General features: G+C 47.5%; 1 protein-coding gene across 2 annotated transcripts in view; it reads right to left on the bottom strand.

Annotated features, from left to right (window-relative positions):
- Positions 1 to 14,529, bottom strand: part of LOC119710120 (rho GTPase-activating protein 39-like) — a 59,741-nt gene that overhangs the window by 7,126 nt on the left and 38,086 nt on the right. Inside the window, exons 3-5 of one of the 2 annotated variants that reach the window (XM_038158746.1) lie at positions 10,657 to 11,710; positions 7,523 to 8,069; positions 6,164 to 6,253 (exon numbers count right to left, since the gene is read on the bottom strand). In XM_038158746.1, the coding sequence (XP_038014674.1) occupies positions 6,164 to 6,253; positions 7,523 to 8,069; positions 10,657 to 11,710 (1,691 nt within the window). Of the gene's footprint in view, positions 1 to 6,163; positions 6,254 to 7,522; positions 8,070 to 10,410; positions 11,711 to 14,529 lie in introns of both variants that reach the window. The other variant, XM_038158745.1, reaches the window with a different exon arrangement.

Raw genomic sequence — 14,529 nt, 5'->3', positions numbered from 1 at the left:
GTACTCTGAAGGCAAGTGCAAGCCATGATTCACAGAGATAATCCCCTCGTGGCACCAAGAGAAATGTTTGCAATGACAGAGCACTGATTGCTGAGAGAGTTTTTCCAAAACCGTTGGCCTTTTGTTCTTGTTCAAGTAAAACCCAAAACAGCTCACTGAAAGCAGTGAATAGATCTGCTTTATTCGATTCCCTGCCAGGCCCAAAGCTTGCAGCACAGTTCAAACACTTGTGGCTGTGAAAGCCTCCATTCTAATCAGATGCTGTGCATTTCACATCAGCCTTTCACACACCCTATGGCTTAGGTATGCTGACTGGGAGCTTGGAGGTCTTCAAATCCTCTTAATGCAGAGGGAATTCAAACTCTTCCCAAGCAGAACAATTCCCAGAGGTGGGAGATGTGTTGTCCTCTCAGTCAGCAGATAAACCACAGTCCTTGGCTCCTCTTGATGAAACACCTCCTCCCTCTATCAATCTGCCTCACATCTGGAGCAGAGCTTCTCCACATCGCTAGAGTTACACCAGAGAAGGCACAACAGCATTCCCATCTCCCACAGGCAATGGGAAGGAAAGCCAGTTTTGGAAATTTCTCTCTAGGGAATATCTAAAGCAAAATATTCACTGTAAGCAAAAATTCTGCTGGGCATGACTTACACTAAGGGTATCTAAGGATTAAAAGGAAACAAATCAAATGAGATGCCCTGTGATGCTTCACTCTCCCAGGTTACAGCTTCTGCTGTCCAATGTGAGACACACCCCAAAGAGAGGTGTCAGCCTTCTCAGAGGGGAAGGGCTGCCACTGTGGCTCTGCATCCCAGCAATTTTGCAGGAGACAGCACATTCAAAACTAATAATAAGAAATATTTTTCACAATGTATTTAGACCATGAAACACACAATCACCCTAAAAGCTTAACAATGTTTGCAAAAGAAACTGGTGTCCTGCAGACTTTGCATGGCTGATGCATGGGCAGCAGTCAGACACATTTGCTTGAAGCCTATTTTGTACTTTCCAAGGAAGCTCCCCAGTCTCAGAAAAAGCCTAAAACCTACATCCAGCACTTTCTGCAGTGAGGCCTCCTGCTTCCATGACAACCACGTGCAGCCTCTGACCCAATGGGGCCTGTTGGGGTCACACATTAAGCTGACCAAATTTGAGTAACTGAAAAATAAACTTGCTGCATGCACAAGAGGATGGAGGAGTTATTGTACATAGACCTGAATGGCCAAAGAAGAGGCAGGAGCCCTGAGGGTGAGCAGCACTCATCCCAGAGGGCACAGACCAATGGCTCCCATGCAGCCTCCCTGCTCCAGAGTAGAAGCCATCTGCCTCAACACAAGTACTCCTGGCTTCAAGGCATGTGCAGAGTGGGATGGGCAACAATGGAGAGAGAGACATGGAGAGGCCAGGAGGCACACGCTGAGCTGCAGGAAGGAACATGAGGGAGAGGAGTAGAATTTAGCTTTAGCCTCAGCTTTTCCAAACCAGCAACCTGTCCCAACCATCTGCTGCTTTCAGAACACTCAGAGACTGACTCCCAGCACTGAGCTCATCACGCACGCTGACATTTCCAAACATGTGGGCCAGGTACTCCCTCCACAGCCCAGCTTCTGTCTCCTGGTGCAGGGCTGGGCAGCTTCATCTGCACTACCGGGAAAGGGCTAATCCTGAAGGCAATTCCACTTCTGTGAGCACATAACGAATCTGAGAAATCCAAGATGATCTGTTCTTCCCTATAGTATCACGGCAGCCTCAGAAAGCTCAGGAACAGATGACTACTAACAGCCCACACAGTGAAAAATAGGTTTCAAAGGAAAATATTTCTCCATATGCCAGTCTCAAAACACATCTGGACAGCATCTTAAAGAACATCTCCTTTTAGAGAAAGTTAAAATCCAGACCAGACATGTGCAGGAACATACCTTCTGGAACAGAATAAAATGCTTTCCTGCAAAAAAAAAAAAAGTCCTAAAAATGCACCAAACAGTGTGGATTCAGGACCTGGCCAGAGAATACATATTTTAGCACTAGAGAAGCTGTTGTCTGGATATTCCTATGATCTACCATAGCCTTTTGGATCTCAGCCTGGCACAGCCAGAGCAGGTTGTCAGACCAGGATCGCATCTCACTGCACTCTATAGCATAGGGGTAGGCGCTCCTGAGCAGGTAAACTGGGCTTGGCACCAGCAGTGCTGCTTTCCTGGCTTAGATCTGCCCAGGATCCCCCATTTTAAAGCACTGCTTTAGCTCCTCTTTCTCACACCACCAGTGTTTCCTTCTACATCCCAACAATGCTTCTCGATCACCATTCCCTATACGGGAAATGCCATGTTCATCAGCCAGACAAGCTAGCAGCCTGCATCTGTCACGAAGATAAGAAACAGATACAGGATGTCTTAAAAATTAGTGTCCCCCTTCAAAAAAATCCTAGCTAACAGCAGGCGGGCAATACCCTAAGGCAGTGTTGTACCTGGACCCTAACCATCAAGAGACAGACCTCCCTTCTTTGCATTTGTCCCATTTCTTTCTAAACCTCTTAATGTTCTGAACTGTGAAGGCTGGTGGGCCAACAGGGAAAGAACCCACAATACTCCCTTGGACAGAAAACTCCTCAAGCCATAACCACCCTTGTCAGGGTAAGGAAAAAAAGCTTCTCCCATCACGCCTTGCTGTGACGTGCAGATTCAATGCATCCCATTGGCCCTTCCCATTCGCTCCACCCCTCTGCCCTCATCCCATTGCCCTGCCCCTCACAATCCCTATATAAAACCCTGCTTTCCCTGCCTGAGTGGCTCTTCATCCCAAGATCCCTTTGTGGAAGAAGCTCAAAAAAGCTCTCCTTGGAACCCCACACAAAGACCCTGTCTCTCCTTCTGTGTCGCCTGGATCACGGAAGAGCTGAGATCGCCCGGCGTGAACACAGATGTGCCTGTGCCCCCGAGGCATCTTTTTCAAGATGCTTCTTTGGGAAGGTAGTGGCAATCTGAACAATGTGTTAGCCCTTTGGGATTTCATTCTGTGCTTCAGGACAGACCATTCCTGAGCCTGCTGCCCAACACTAAAACCAGGCAGCTTTCAGCTCTGCTATGGCACACAGTGAGAAATTTTCTTCTTGCTTTCCCTAGGTAATCTTAAGTTTCTTTCATCCCATTGACCGTCTCCCCTCTTCCCTCCTCCACATCCAGCTCACATGTCACCTTCCCTGCCTCACTCATCAGCCTTGGAGGGACCCTGGCCAGGACATACAGAGAGGGCACAGCACAACTACAGCAAAGTCCTGCTTTGCTCTCTGTCCCTTCCCTGCAAGCTCCTGATCTCTCTTTTGGTTTCTGACCACTTCCTAGCAATGTGTATATATTTCTGGAAATTCATATACAAGCTGGAAAACATCTTTCTCTCCTCAAAAAGGCTCAACTGGGGCCTCCCCCTGCACTTGCAGTCAGGGACCTCTCCCCCATGTAAAAAACGTTGCTTTCAGTGACACAATATTCTCTGCTGCTTGATCACTCTGTCACCCTCACCAGATACCTCTGCACCCTTCATTTTTACAGCCATTAACAATTTCCTATCAACACTGAGCTGTCAGCTCATGATTTGTCTCCTTGTACAAATCCAAAGACCAGCTCACATTCCTATGGGATCAGCAGACAATCCTCCTTCTGAAAACACAGCATTTATTCCTACCCATTATTCTTCTGCCTGCCAACAGGTTATTCATGCATGAAAAGACCTTGAACCACATTTGTATTTCATTTACTCACAGAGAATTAAGCTAGAAGATGAATACTGCAGAGGTTAAGTGTGAGAAACTTCAGAATTCTTTCTTTGGGTATATGTCAGGTAGTAAATGTTTACTCACCTATGAGCTTCTGGACTGAAAGCAGTATGTGCGCATGTGTGGGGAATCACTGCTTCAACTCAACTTTCCACTGAAAGACTTACATAGATGCCTACTTATCTTCTATTCAGTTCTGACTGAAGTTAGTGCACTTGATTTCCTTATGGATTTCTCTGCTAAACTGATGCTACAGCATCCATAAACATCTTAGTATTTCAGAGCCACTGAGAAACTTCTCACAACGGCCTTGCAGCTTCAGGTGCATCCTACCCACTCCTCACACATCTGGAAAGCAGGGCTGGTCAAACAGAAGTAGGTGTTCAAGGGAAAAACCTGACATTTCCACCCAGCAGCAGAGAGAACCTGGCATGTTCCTGCAAGATTTCACCCTTACTTCAGGTGAATTCCTCAGTCCTCAGAGTTTCAGTCACTGCAAAAAAAGCTGTTTTGAGTGAGCTGCCAGCCCTGCTGCCTCCTCTGTCAAACCCCTGCAGAACAACTCATTGGTCCCTGCCAGAGCAGCCTCCTGGGCCAGAAAGACAGACAAGACTAAACAGCCTCAAGCTGCACCAGGGCACATTTAGATTGGATATAAGAGAAAATTTATTCATTGCAAGGGTAATTAGGCATTGGAACACAGGTTGCTCAGGGCAGCCTCCATCCCTGGAAGTATTAAGAGAATGTATGGATGTGTCACCTGGGGACATGATTTGGTGGTGGCCTTGAGAGTGCTGTGGGAACAGTTGAACTCAATTACTTTAGAGGATTTTTCCAACCTTAATGATTCCATGATTCTATGAAAGGTAACAAACAGTGTGTGTGAGACCTGTCACCAGAGCCCCAGCTCAGGCCACACAGGCACAGCTGACTTTCAAGTGCTTCCTTCTGGAAATTCTATAAAGTTTTCCTGGCATGCCTTTTTCATAACATTCCATATACATATATATATATATATATATATATATATATATATATATGTGTGTGTGTGTATATATATGTATGTATATGTATCAGAGGCAACATAGAAAATCCTGAGTTGGAAGGGACCTACAAAGAGTCTAACTGCTGATTTTTGTTCGTATTTTTTTTAATTTTAAATTTAACATTTGTTTTTAGGTAAAAACTACATCTGTTTTCCTAAGCATATCTCCAGCACACACAATTTAGACACGTAATTGCACAGAACAGCCTGCTCAGCCAACAGGCAGCACACCGTGCTGAACAGAACAATCTCCATGGAGTTGTCTCATAAAGATGTCTTAGTCCCTCAGCGCACAAGCAAAATGAATTTTCAAAGGCTCAGAATGGCCTGAACTCTCCTGGGCCTGAACAGGAAAGAAAAAACACATATCTCTACCAGAAATACAATCCTTCCATGCAATTGCAGGTCTCTGCTCTGAATCCCACCAGAGACAGAGAAACAATGAACACTTGTTAGTGTAGGAGCTTCAACCCAGGGCTGTCCTCAGCCCTACCCTTGACTTGCAGCTGCCTCATGAAACAGGGTGACACAGCAATGACACAGGGAAGCCACCACAGGCATCAGCTGTCTGCTGGGAGGGCTCAGGAATGCAGGAAGCTGGTCTCCAGCTCTCACAGATTAAAAACACTGAAGCCACTTGATATAAACTGCTGCCTGAGAGGAATTCACAGAGCTAACTGAAGTTTCCTGAAAGCAATATAAAAAACATTGAATGGACTTTGTCTAGTAAGGCTTTAGCCAGATAAAGTGTTATCTTGCAGCCAGCAATTAAACTAAGTCCAGAGGAATGTGTGAGCTCTGTTCATTCTGCACAGAAGCCAGGGCAAGCCCTGGGCTGCAGAGCTCAGAAACTGTGGGCAAGGGAAGCCAGTTCTGGAGAGAAAAAGGCAGTATCCTTCACCAGGTACCAGCACCCTCCAGGAAGAGACTCGGGTTAGGCAGGTTAGGCAGCGATTTACAAAATCCATTAAAACAACTGAGACAGGGTTTTTTCAACACACTGGCTCATATGGCTTCTAGCACCAGAATATGCTCCAGGAAATGTGGCATGCACAGATCAGAGGAATTACAGCCCCAGATCTGCATTCAACTTAAAATCCCTCACACAACTTGCACAATTGTGACTGAAAGGGCCCCCACCTGTCCCAAATGCAGCCCAGCTGCCACTTGCACTGCTGATCCATGCCCTGGTCTAATCTTGAACACCAGCCTGCCACCAGATAAATTTTCCCAAATCCGAGTCTCTGTATTTAAAGAAACGGTCTGATTTTCAGCAGATCTCAGCATTGCCACCTGCCTGAAGTCAGTGCAGACCTCTCTCTCAGCTCCCTGCGCCCCTCCCTACCTTCATCCTCTGTGTTTTGTTTCCTCTTTTTCCTGGATTTTGTGATCTTCTTGTTTTTCAGATCCACAAGCTCCTTGATGTGCTGGGCAACTGAAAATTCAGAAGAGGGTCTCAATTAATAATGTGATATATACTAAAATACCAAAATACAGAACTGCCCTTAGACATGGCAGCCAGGCTGACTCCAGCATAAGAAGCTCTGTCAGGGGAAAGGTCCTGCCAGCTCCCAATGAACCTGAATGAGAGGCTCAGAACATCATTCAGCTTCTCCAAATGGCCAAACAGTTGAAAAGTTCATACCTAAATAAACTTGCTGCCTAAATACCAGCAAAAGAACCATCTTCTCAGTATCTCAGAGTACTCCTCCTTGTTGCTTGCATTCTGGGCAAAGCACAGCTGGAGGGAATAGTTTTGGACAGAAGTGACAATGGCGGAAAAATTTTATAAAACCCAAACTAGTGCTGCCCACCTGGCAGTTCAGTGAAAAAATCCCACATCAAGGCTATAATCATAAAAAAAGGGCAAATATTGCCAGTGTAGCACTTGCCCCTTGGTCCAACCTCTGCCGCCATGCTCATGAGCAGGGGCAGAGAAGTGCTGAGGCAGAACTCCTGTAGCCACCCTGGAGACCTGGGGGGGGCTTCAAACACAGCAGGTCCCCAAAGATCAAGAGGAAAATAGGTGTCTGGTTTCTGGCCTGAGATCGGACAAGACACAGTGAGCACTGCTGAAAATACTGGGAAATAAGCCAATAAATACCAGTTAATACTCTCTAGGTATTTTGCTTTTTTCCTTTTCTTCACACCCCACCCCTTCATCACCCCCAACCAGATGCTATAGCAATTTAAAACCGGGGTAATAACAGAACATAAGCTGGGCTGGTCCCCAAACTTCTGAAAGACAGATAAATTGCATCTCTTCACACTAAAAGCCTGCGTTCTTCAGGATCCCCAAACAGCCAAGGTCTGTTCTCAGTGTCTGCAATGGCTCCCTAAAAACTTAAATACTAACAATCCTTTTTTTTTTTTTTTTTGCCAGCTTCAAGGAACTTAAAAGTAAATTATGTCATCAGACAACCCAGAAAAACTCTGCCTTTTGAGGGTTGACATCAGCTCATTTCAGTGCTGACAGATGAGGTAAGCACAGTCTGGGGCTTGCATTTCTTTGCCAGACACAAGCTGGTGGCAGCTTCATCCCACCAATGAAAGGTGAACTCAGACAACACACTGTGCTCTCACTGACAGAGCCCACAGCACTAGCTGGGGACTACCTGTACTTTTAAAACCCAGACAATCTTGGCTACATGGCACAACCCGCCAAAATGCTGCTGCATACAGAGGAGGTGCATGAGGCACTTACTCTTTTCATCACTGTCAAGGTGGCGGTAAATGTAACCTTCCAGGTAAGACTGAAATTTAGGTGATGGGGAAAAAAAGGCCAGACTGATGGCCATCAGTTCCCAGCCCCATGCCAGGCTTCGGTAGCACATGTTATCTGTTGTCTGCCGGATCAGCTGTATGTAGAGCTCATCCCGCAAGCCTTGCATGCTCCAGCACTTGGTGACCATTACCAATGCCACGTGATTGCGGTCCATGCGAGTCTGACGATCTCCCATGTAGCTCTGCACCAGTTTGAACATCTCGCATGCCTCTTTTTTGATGGTCCGGTTGCTAGTGATAAGCATTGGCTTTTTAATAGAGCCACCATTCCAGGACAGCATGTTGGAGATGGAGATCCTTCGTCGGAAGATGCCTTGTGTGTGCATGTTCAGGTTTTTGGAAGCCCAGTCCGCCATGCTGCTCTGAGAGATGGGCTTCCCTAGGGTGTTGTAAGGGAAATGGCATCCCACACAGCCATCACACTGGCTGCTACCCTCCTGCTTGGGCTCCAGCTCTACAGTCTCAGGCTGCAAAGAAGAACAGACATGTTAAAAACAGCTTAGGTGACTCCTTACCTGGCTAGGAAAATTATCCACAGTGAGACATGAAGCTGCCAGCAACTGCACAGTGGGGAATCTGTACAACAAACATGACTTGGTACATGTTGAATTGGTGGGTAACACCTGTAGTTCTGAAAGAGGCTGGCTCTTTCAGCCACACACTAATGCTGTCCCTAAGGGAAGTGCTGGGACATGGAGTAACAGGGCTGAGTGTCCCAGCTGTCACTGAGTTTACGGGGACAGACTGGATGTGAGATGATTTCCAGAGCAGCACCACTCTGTGGCACCAAGCACACACCAAGGAACCAAGTATCTCTGCACTCCTCAGTTCCAGTGGAGCTCCAGGAGCCCAGGAGGAGGGTGGGACACTGGTCTACAGTTAACCCCAAAATACACATTAGTTCTTAAAAGTTTAGAGCAAGTCAGTGTTTCCTTCTTAGTATAGAGGAACTCCTGAATTCAGGACAGAGGCTTCTGCAGTCCAACCCTTTCCCATCTCACACCCCACATGTCTCTGCGTGCGGATGATGGGATTAGCACACACCATATTCCACCCCTCATTGCCAGCCTGGGGCACAATAATCTCTGCTGGTTTTTTACTTTGTTCTTTTTATCCCTTGAGTAACTCCTTTACCTCCTCACCCTCTGAATTCACTCAACACACTGACTAAAAATCCCCACCTGCAGTTCTCTGCCATCTCAACATCCTCGGTCTCCTTCAAACCACCTTACCTGCCTGGAGTTGGTTTTCCTTCCATCATCCTACCTGCTCCTTCAGCATGTTCCTTCTGAGGAGTCACCTCCTCATACTATCTTGAGGTTCAGGAGTTCTCCATGTTCACTCCTCTGCTCTCTCTGAGGCTTCTCTCTCACATCTCGTTCACAGCCACCTCTGCTTAGCCTGTCATAGAACTTCTCCCCACCCTCCTTCAATACTACTACATTACCATATATGAATTATTTTTCTTCACTTTCAAGGACATTCACAGCCTATTCCCAACCCACCATCTCTTGTGCATAATCAAGTTTCAGCTCTCCCTATCAATATAACAGGCTGTGTGTAACACAGCCAGAAGACTGGAGAGCAGTTTCTCACCAAGTCTAAAGAGGCTATGAAATGAAATTGTTGAACTATTAATAGTAACATGTAAGTTATGTAAACTTGATGTGTCTCTGTGCCTGAAAAGTGGGAAAAGTGGGAACATGACATCGGTTTTCCAAAAGGTTTCAGATGAAAGCAAGGCACTTATTGATCCAAAATGGCAATAAACAGAACACATACAGATAAATCTGATAGAGCGGAGAGGTGTCAGCCTGGCTTTCAAAGCAAAGTTACACCTCACAGGTCTGCTGGAGCAATCTGGAATAGTCAAGGAGCTTTCCCAAGTTTCTTCATTAAAGACTTTGTACCAAAGTTTCTTCATTAAAGACTTTGTAGCAAACAAGAGAAAAACTAGAAAAAAGTAAGAAGGCACTTTTCAGCATGGAGGATGATTATCAGCTCTGCCTTATCAAATTTATGTAGCGACCCTGGTTGTTCAAAATGGGAGCAAAATAACTGGAAGAGTGAGCAAAGAGAAAAAAGGGAAAAAGCTCCAGGAGATATAAAACTATCTACAAAGAACCTAAATCTGAACTAAAACTAGGAAGCAGGACATTCCTTTGAATCCAAGTAGGAAAAAAGATGGCAAAATAATCCTGCAGAAGTGCTGTGTTAGAGAGAAAAACTATTCCCCTTGAGCAGGAACACTAATGGGGCTTTAAAGTAGCTATTTCCAACAAGATACTAGAGCCACTGAGATTGATTTTCTAAATACTGCTATTCCATGTTCAGGAATTGGGAGGGAGAATAGCATATGAGGAACCATTTGAAAACAGAGAGAGAGAAAAAGAGGAATTGCTGCCATGTGGCAATGCAAATCTTGATGCCGTACCCACCAACTCAGACCATGCCAGTGAAGAAAGTACGTATGAGGGAAGACATGAGTGACAGTAACATGATCAGGCAAGCATATTTGCCTAAATAACAGCGCAGAGCTACCCACAGTACTGAGGCCTTGCTGGACATGAGCCCTATCCCACAATTCTCCTTCCTGTCAAGCCACTGGCCTTAAACAGGGCTTCCACAAGCAAAGCTGTGAAGCTTTATGACCTGTTTGCTATTCTGCCGGAAAAGACTGTCTTGCCTGCAGCACACCCCTGGAATTAACCCCCCCCCCCCCCCCCCGCCAGAAGCAGGCTCTGTATGATGAGTCTAGCAAGTCTAGCAGAGAAAAAAAAATTTAACATGGCACAGATGGGGAGGTACCTGTGAGGAATGGCGTGTAGCACCTGACAAAGCCAAGCTTGTCTGACTGGTGACATTCTTTTCTAAAGAATCTATTTTCTCAAAAGTTCTCTTCTGCCTCATTGTGTCCTGGGGAGCAGCCACACTGCTGGGAAAGAATTCCCTAATCTCCAGGTCCTGTCTGTACAGAGACCTGTTGCTGGCTGCGACATCATCCCTGGAGCTCTGGCTGATGCATTTTTTCAAGTGGTCAGACTGAAACCTGACCTTGCTGCTCTCTGCTGGAACACTGTTCTCCAGGCTCTCAGCATCCAGGCTGGCTTTGCTTCCCCTGCAAGCTGCTGACCTGCCCACCACAGCACGCATCTCAGCGATCACTTTATCATTCAGAGCTGTGAGCTCACTGCTGCTGCCCACAGAGCCAGGTCTTGCTTGACCTGTTCCTTGCCTCCTTCCTTTCCTTTTTCTCAAGCTTGGAGAAGGGCCAGTTGAATAACCAGAATCCTGATGGCCGGTTGGGTACTCCTGAGTCTGCAGGCTGTTCTGCCGACTGTGGTGGAGTTCCATGTTCTTGAGCACATTGGCTTCCAAGATCTTCCAAGACTCCTTGAAGCTGTCCTTTGAAGCAAGCTGACCAGGCAGTTTAGTGGAGGTATCTGTTGTTGCAGCAGAAGAGTGGGAGAGCTTGGCAGATTGGTCAATGTTAACCATATGTTTTATGTATTCTCTGCCAGCTGGGCTGTATTCAGTGCAAGAGGGATTTCTTGCATGCTTCTTTGCAGCTTGCTGTTGTTGCATACTGGGATGCTGCAATAATTTGGTTGGTTGCAACTGCTTTTTTAAGCTATTGCTTGGTGACCTTGGTGGAGACATCCCACTCACACAAATGATTTCAGTGTCCATATCTACTGGTGGCTCGTCATAAATTGGCAACTCTAAAGATGGCTCATCATATATAGGTGTGGGAGAGGCATATGTGGGGGATGCAGGCTGGGAGGTTCCTGTCTGGCTTCTTGGAGGTGTTTGAGAAGTAGGACCATTCATCATCACCAGGCAAAACCCACCACTCTCTGTCTTTTTGATCTGCATAGACTTTGTTTCTCCAGCAGGCAATTGCTTTGTGGCTCCAGGGCTCTGGGATGTGGATTGAGGTTGAGCATATATAGCTGGTTTGGGAAGAGATTTTGGGCTGTTGGGCTTTGGAGTACCCTGCAGCTGAAGAGAACTGTTTGAAAAGTTCTGCATCTGCCTCAAACTGTTCACTTTGACCAACATGGCTGCTTTCGTGCCTGGCAGAGGCTGCCAGTGGGTAGGAGTCTCCCTAAAAGAAGAAAGATACAAATACACACAATTATTTAAGAATTATGTTTACTGAAGTACCTTTTACATCTACCCAAATACCAAATTGTGCCTGAAAGTACCTGCCTTCAGATTATCCAACTATGATGACAGTCCTTCCACAACATGCTATTTTTTAATATAAGTTTCCAGACATGCGTTAATTTTGTAGAAAAACCTATGAGGTCTATGGGAGGTATATGGAGGTGGCCATTCTCCACTCACAGTTTACATTCCCACAAAACCTGCCATGCCTCCACCCAATCTTGTCCAGATGCACTCAGATCTGGTACCCTTGGCCACATCAACTGGCCCTGCTCAACTCTCATGGCTGTGAAACCCTCCTCTGCTGGGAATATCACCTCTGATCTGTGGCGGTACTCGGGATCCACCACAACCCAACATGCCCACTGCAACACCCCAATTCCCAGAATAAATTCTACAGTGTAGCAACAACAACCTGCTGTCAGGCTGTGACCACAGCCAGTCTGTGTTTGTGAGCTCCGAGGAAAAGGGAATAGAAAGGATATTAAACCAGCTGAGCTTCCAGGTTTTCCAAGGCATCACAGTCCCGAGGAAGGTCCACTTGAATCTGACCCTTCCTCCACTTGAATTGTTCCCTACCTACATGGGTATCTGCTACCAGCCATTACTGGGTAAGACCTGAGGGTGTACTGCATGTGTTCCACCTGAGACAGGAGATGTTCCTCTAACACCTTCATAGCTATTTTGCTGTTTGTACCTTGACCTTGCTCCCCACTCCACATTGCTGACCTGTCCTCTATGGCCTCTGTGCTGGCAGACACACCCACTTCTGCTGCATGTCCAGAGGTGCCCCAAACCATGTTTGGCTCTCTTGTGCCTTCCCTGCCAAATCCCAAGGTATCTGGACACCCCAGCCATCTTGCTCTGCTCCTGCTCTCCAGAGCCCTTTCACCTGCCCAGGTGCCAGCCTCCTCCTTCAGCACAGCTTCCCTGGGGTATTCTGCCTGTCCTTCCCCCATGGTTATCCTGCCAGTGCATTTGCACACCCCCTGCTCTCCCCACACCTGCCCCACATCACTGTGGGTGTCCTATTTCACTTGGTGCACTCCAGTCACCTTCCCCATATCCTCTGTCCAACACCTAAGGTCTCACATCTGTTCCCGATCACTGCCCTCCTAAAGGGGTGGTGTGCTCCTTCCCCATCCACTGCTTACCATATTTTTGGCAAAACAGGCTCTCTGTTGGCAATGTGTCGTTGCGAATCCCATCTTGACACAATGGCACCATGAGTGGTGCAGAGGAGGCTGGCACAGCCCTGCCCTGGGTGCAGTGCCTGACCCCTGGCCAGGGTCCAAAGGCTTCATGACACTGATCACACTTGCTGCACCTCCATCTTTGCAGGGCTGGCTCCTTTCCTGCAACAGAGTCCATGCACCTCTCTTGTGCAACTACCCAGGTGCGGCCAGAGAAGGCTGAGAAAGGGCCGTCTTCCTCTGCTTTGAACCCTCAGGCCCCCTCTTGCTCTGGAACCTCTTATGTATCTCCCACTGAGGCACCAAGGATTTTATTTTAAGGGAGCTCCCAACACTACTTCAAGATGGTGATGCAACTGCCATGAGGAAGACCTGTCTCCCAGCCTCCACCTTCATTCTCTTCACAGCACTGCAGCCCAGTGCTGACCTAAGCCCTATGCCAAGAGCAGCTTGGGAAACACTGACAAATTTGAGATTGGCCTCTCTGCATCTGCTCAAGCCACCATCCAGCACAGCCCCTGCTCTCCCATTCCTGTTTAGCCCTCAGTGGCTTGTCCTCCACATGCTTCTTCCTGGGGCATGATGCCTAATGCAGGGGTCAAGCGCCAGCGGCGCCAAGTGAGGATGCACACATGGAACCACCAGCGGTAACAGCAGCATGAGGATGGCGATCATGAGGACACCCAGCTCCACAACCCACCAGGTATCCCTCCCTGGGGGACATGGCCTGCTCCTTGCATCAGGGCATCTTCCCTGTGCACAGACAAGCTCCAGTCTCAATCCCAAGCCTTGCTGAAGACCAGGCTCTTCCTCAAAGAGTGCGTGGACTAAAAGGAAGAACCAGAACTGCAACACTTGGTAGGCTTTTAAATGAGGATTTCTGACACCTACATGGCTGTATCAGTGAGAGAGACTTTGCCAGTCTCTCAGTTCATGGCACAGAGAGACTGGCAAAGAACAGAACAATCCACAGGCTCCTGACTCAGCAAGCAGGCCACAAATGTGTGACTGGGACATATTTTAGCTCAACCCTACAGCAACCATCATTGCATCTGGACCAGCATTACCCAGCTGTTGGGTTGCAGAGGGATAGCCCAGAGCTGCAGATGTGTCCCACTGCCTTACAAGACCTCCAGTTATGGGAGGGCTGGAAAATAACCCTGTGCTCTGTGGAAAGGTGCTGGACATCCACTTTCCACAAGCCACCTCCTGAAGTTTTTCCTCTCCCTAACGTGAAGCATTGCAGGCCCAGCCAGCTCTGCACACCTGAACCATCCACTCTGCCAAGGCTTGGCAGACCTACCTCAGCCAGACACAGCATGGCCAGACTTGTGCCCCGCGTCCAGGCTCATCACATACTGGTACTGTCTGGCACCAGAAAATCAAATGACCAGGAACTCAGCCTGAAGCTCTGCCACCTCCTTGCTCAACTCTGAGCTGTAGCAGGCCCAGGGCCTGCAAGGTCTCCCTGGTGTTCAGCAGCCTAAGATAGGAAATGCCAAGTCATGATGAGTGGACCTTAGAAGCCCCTCTCTTCTGCCTTCGGACCCTTGCTTATCTCTCT

Source organism: Motacilla alba, chromosome 20 (assembly GCF_015832195.1).
Source record: "Motacilla alba alba isolate MOTALB_02 chromosome 20, Motacilla_alba_V1.0_pri, whole genome shotgun sequence".
NCBI lineage: Eukaryota > Metazoa > Chordata > Aves > Passeriformes > Motacillidae > Motacilla > Motacilla alba.
Note: the sequence above shows the minus strand (reverse complement) of the source record. Positions and strands in the feature narration are given on the sequence as shown.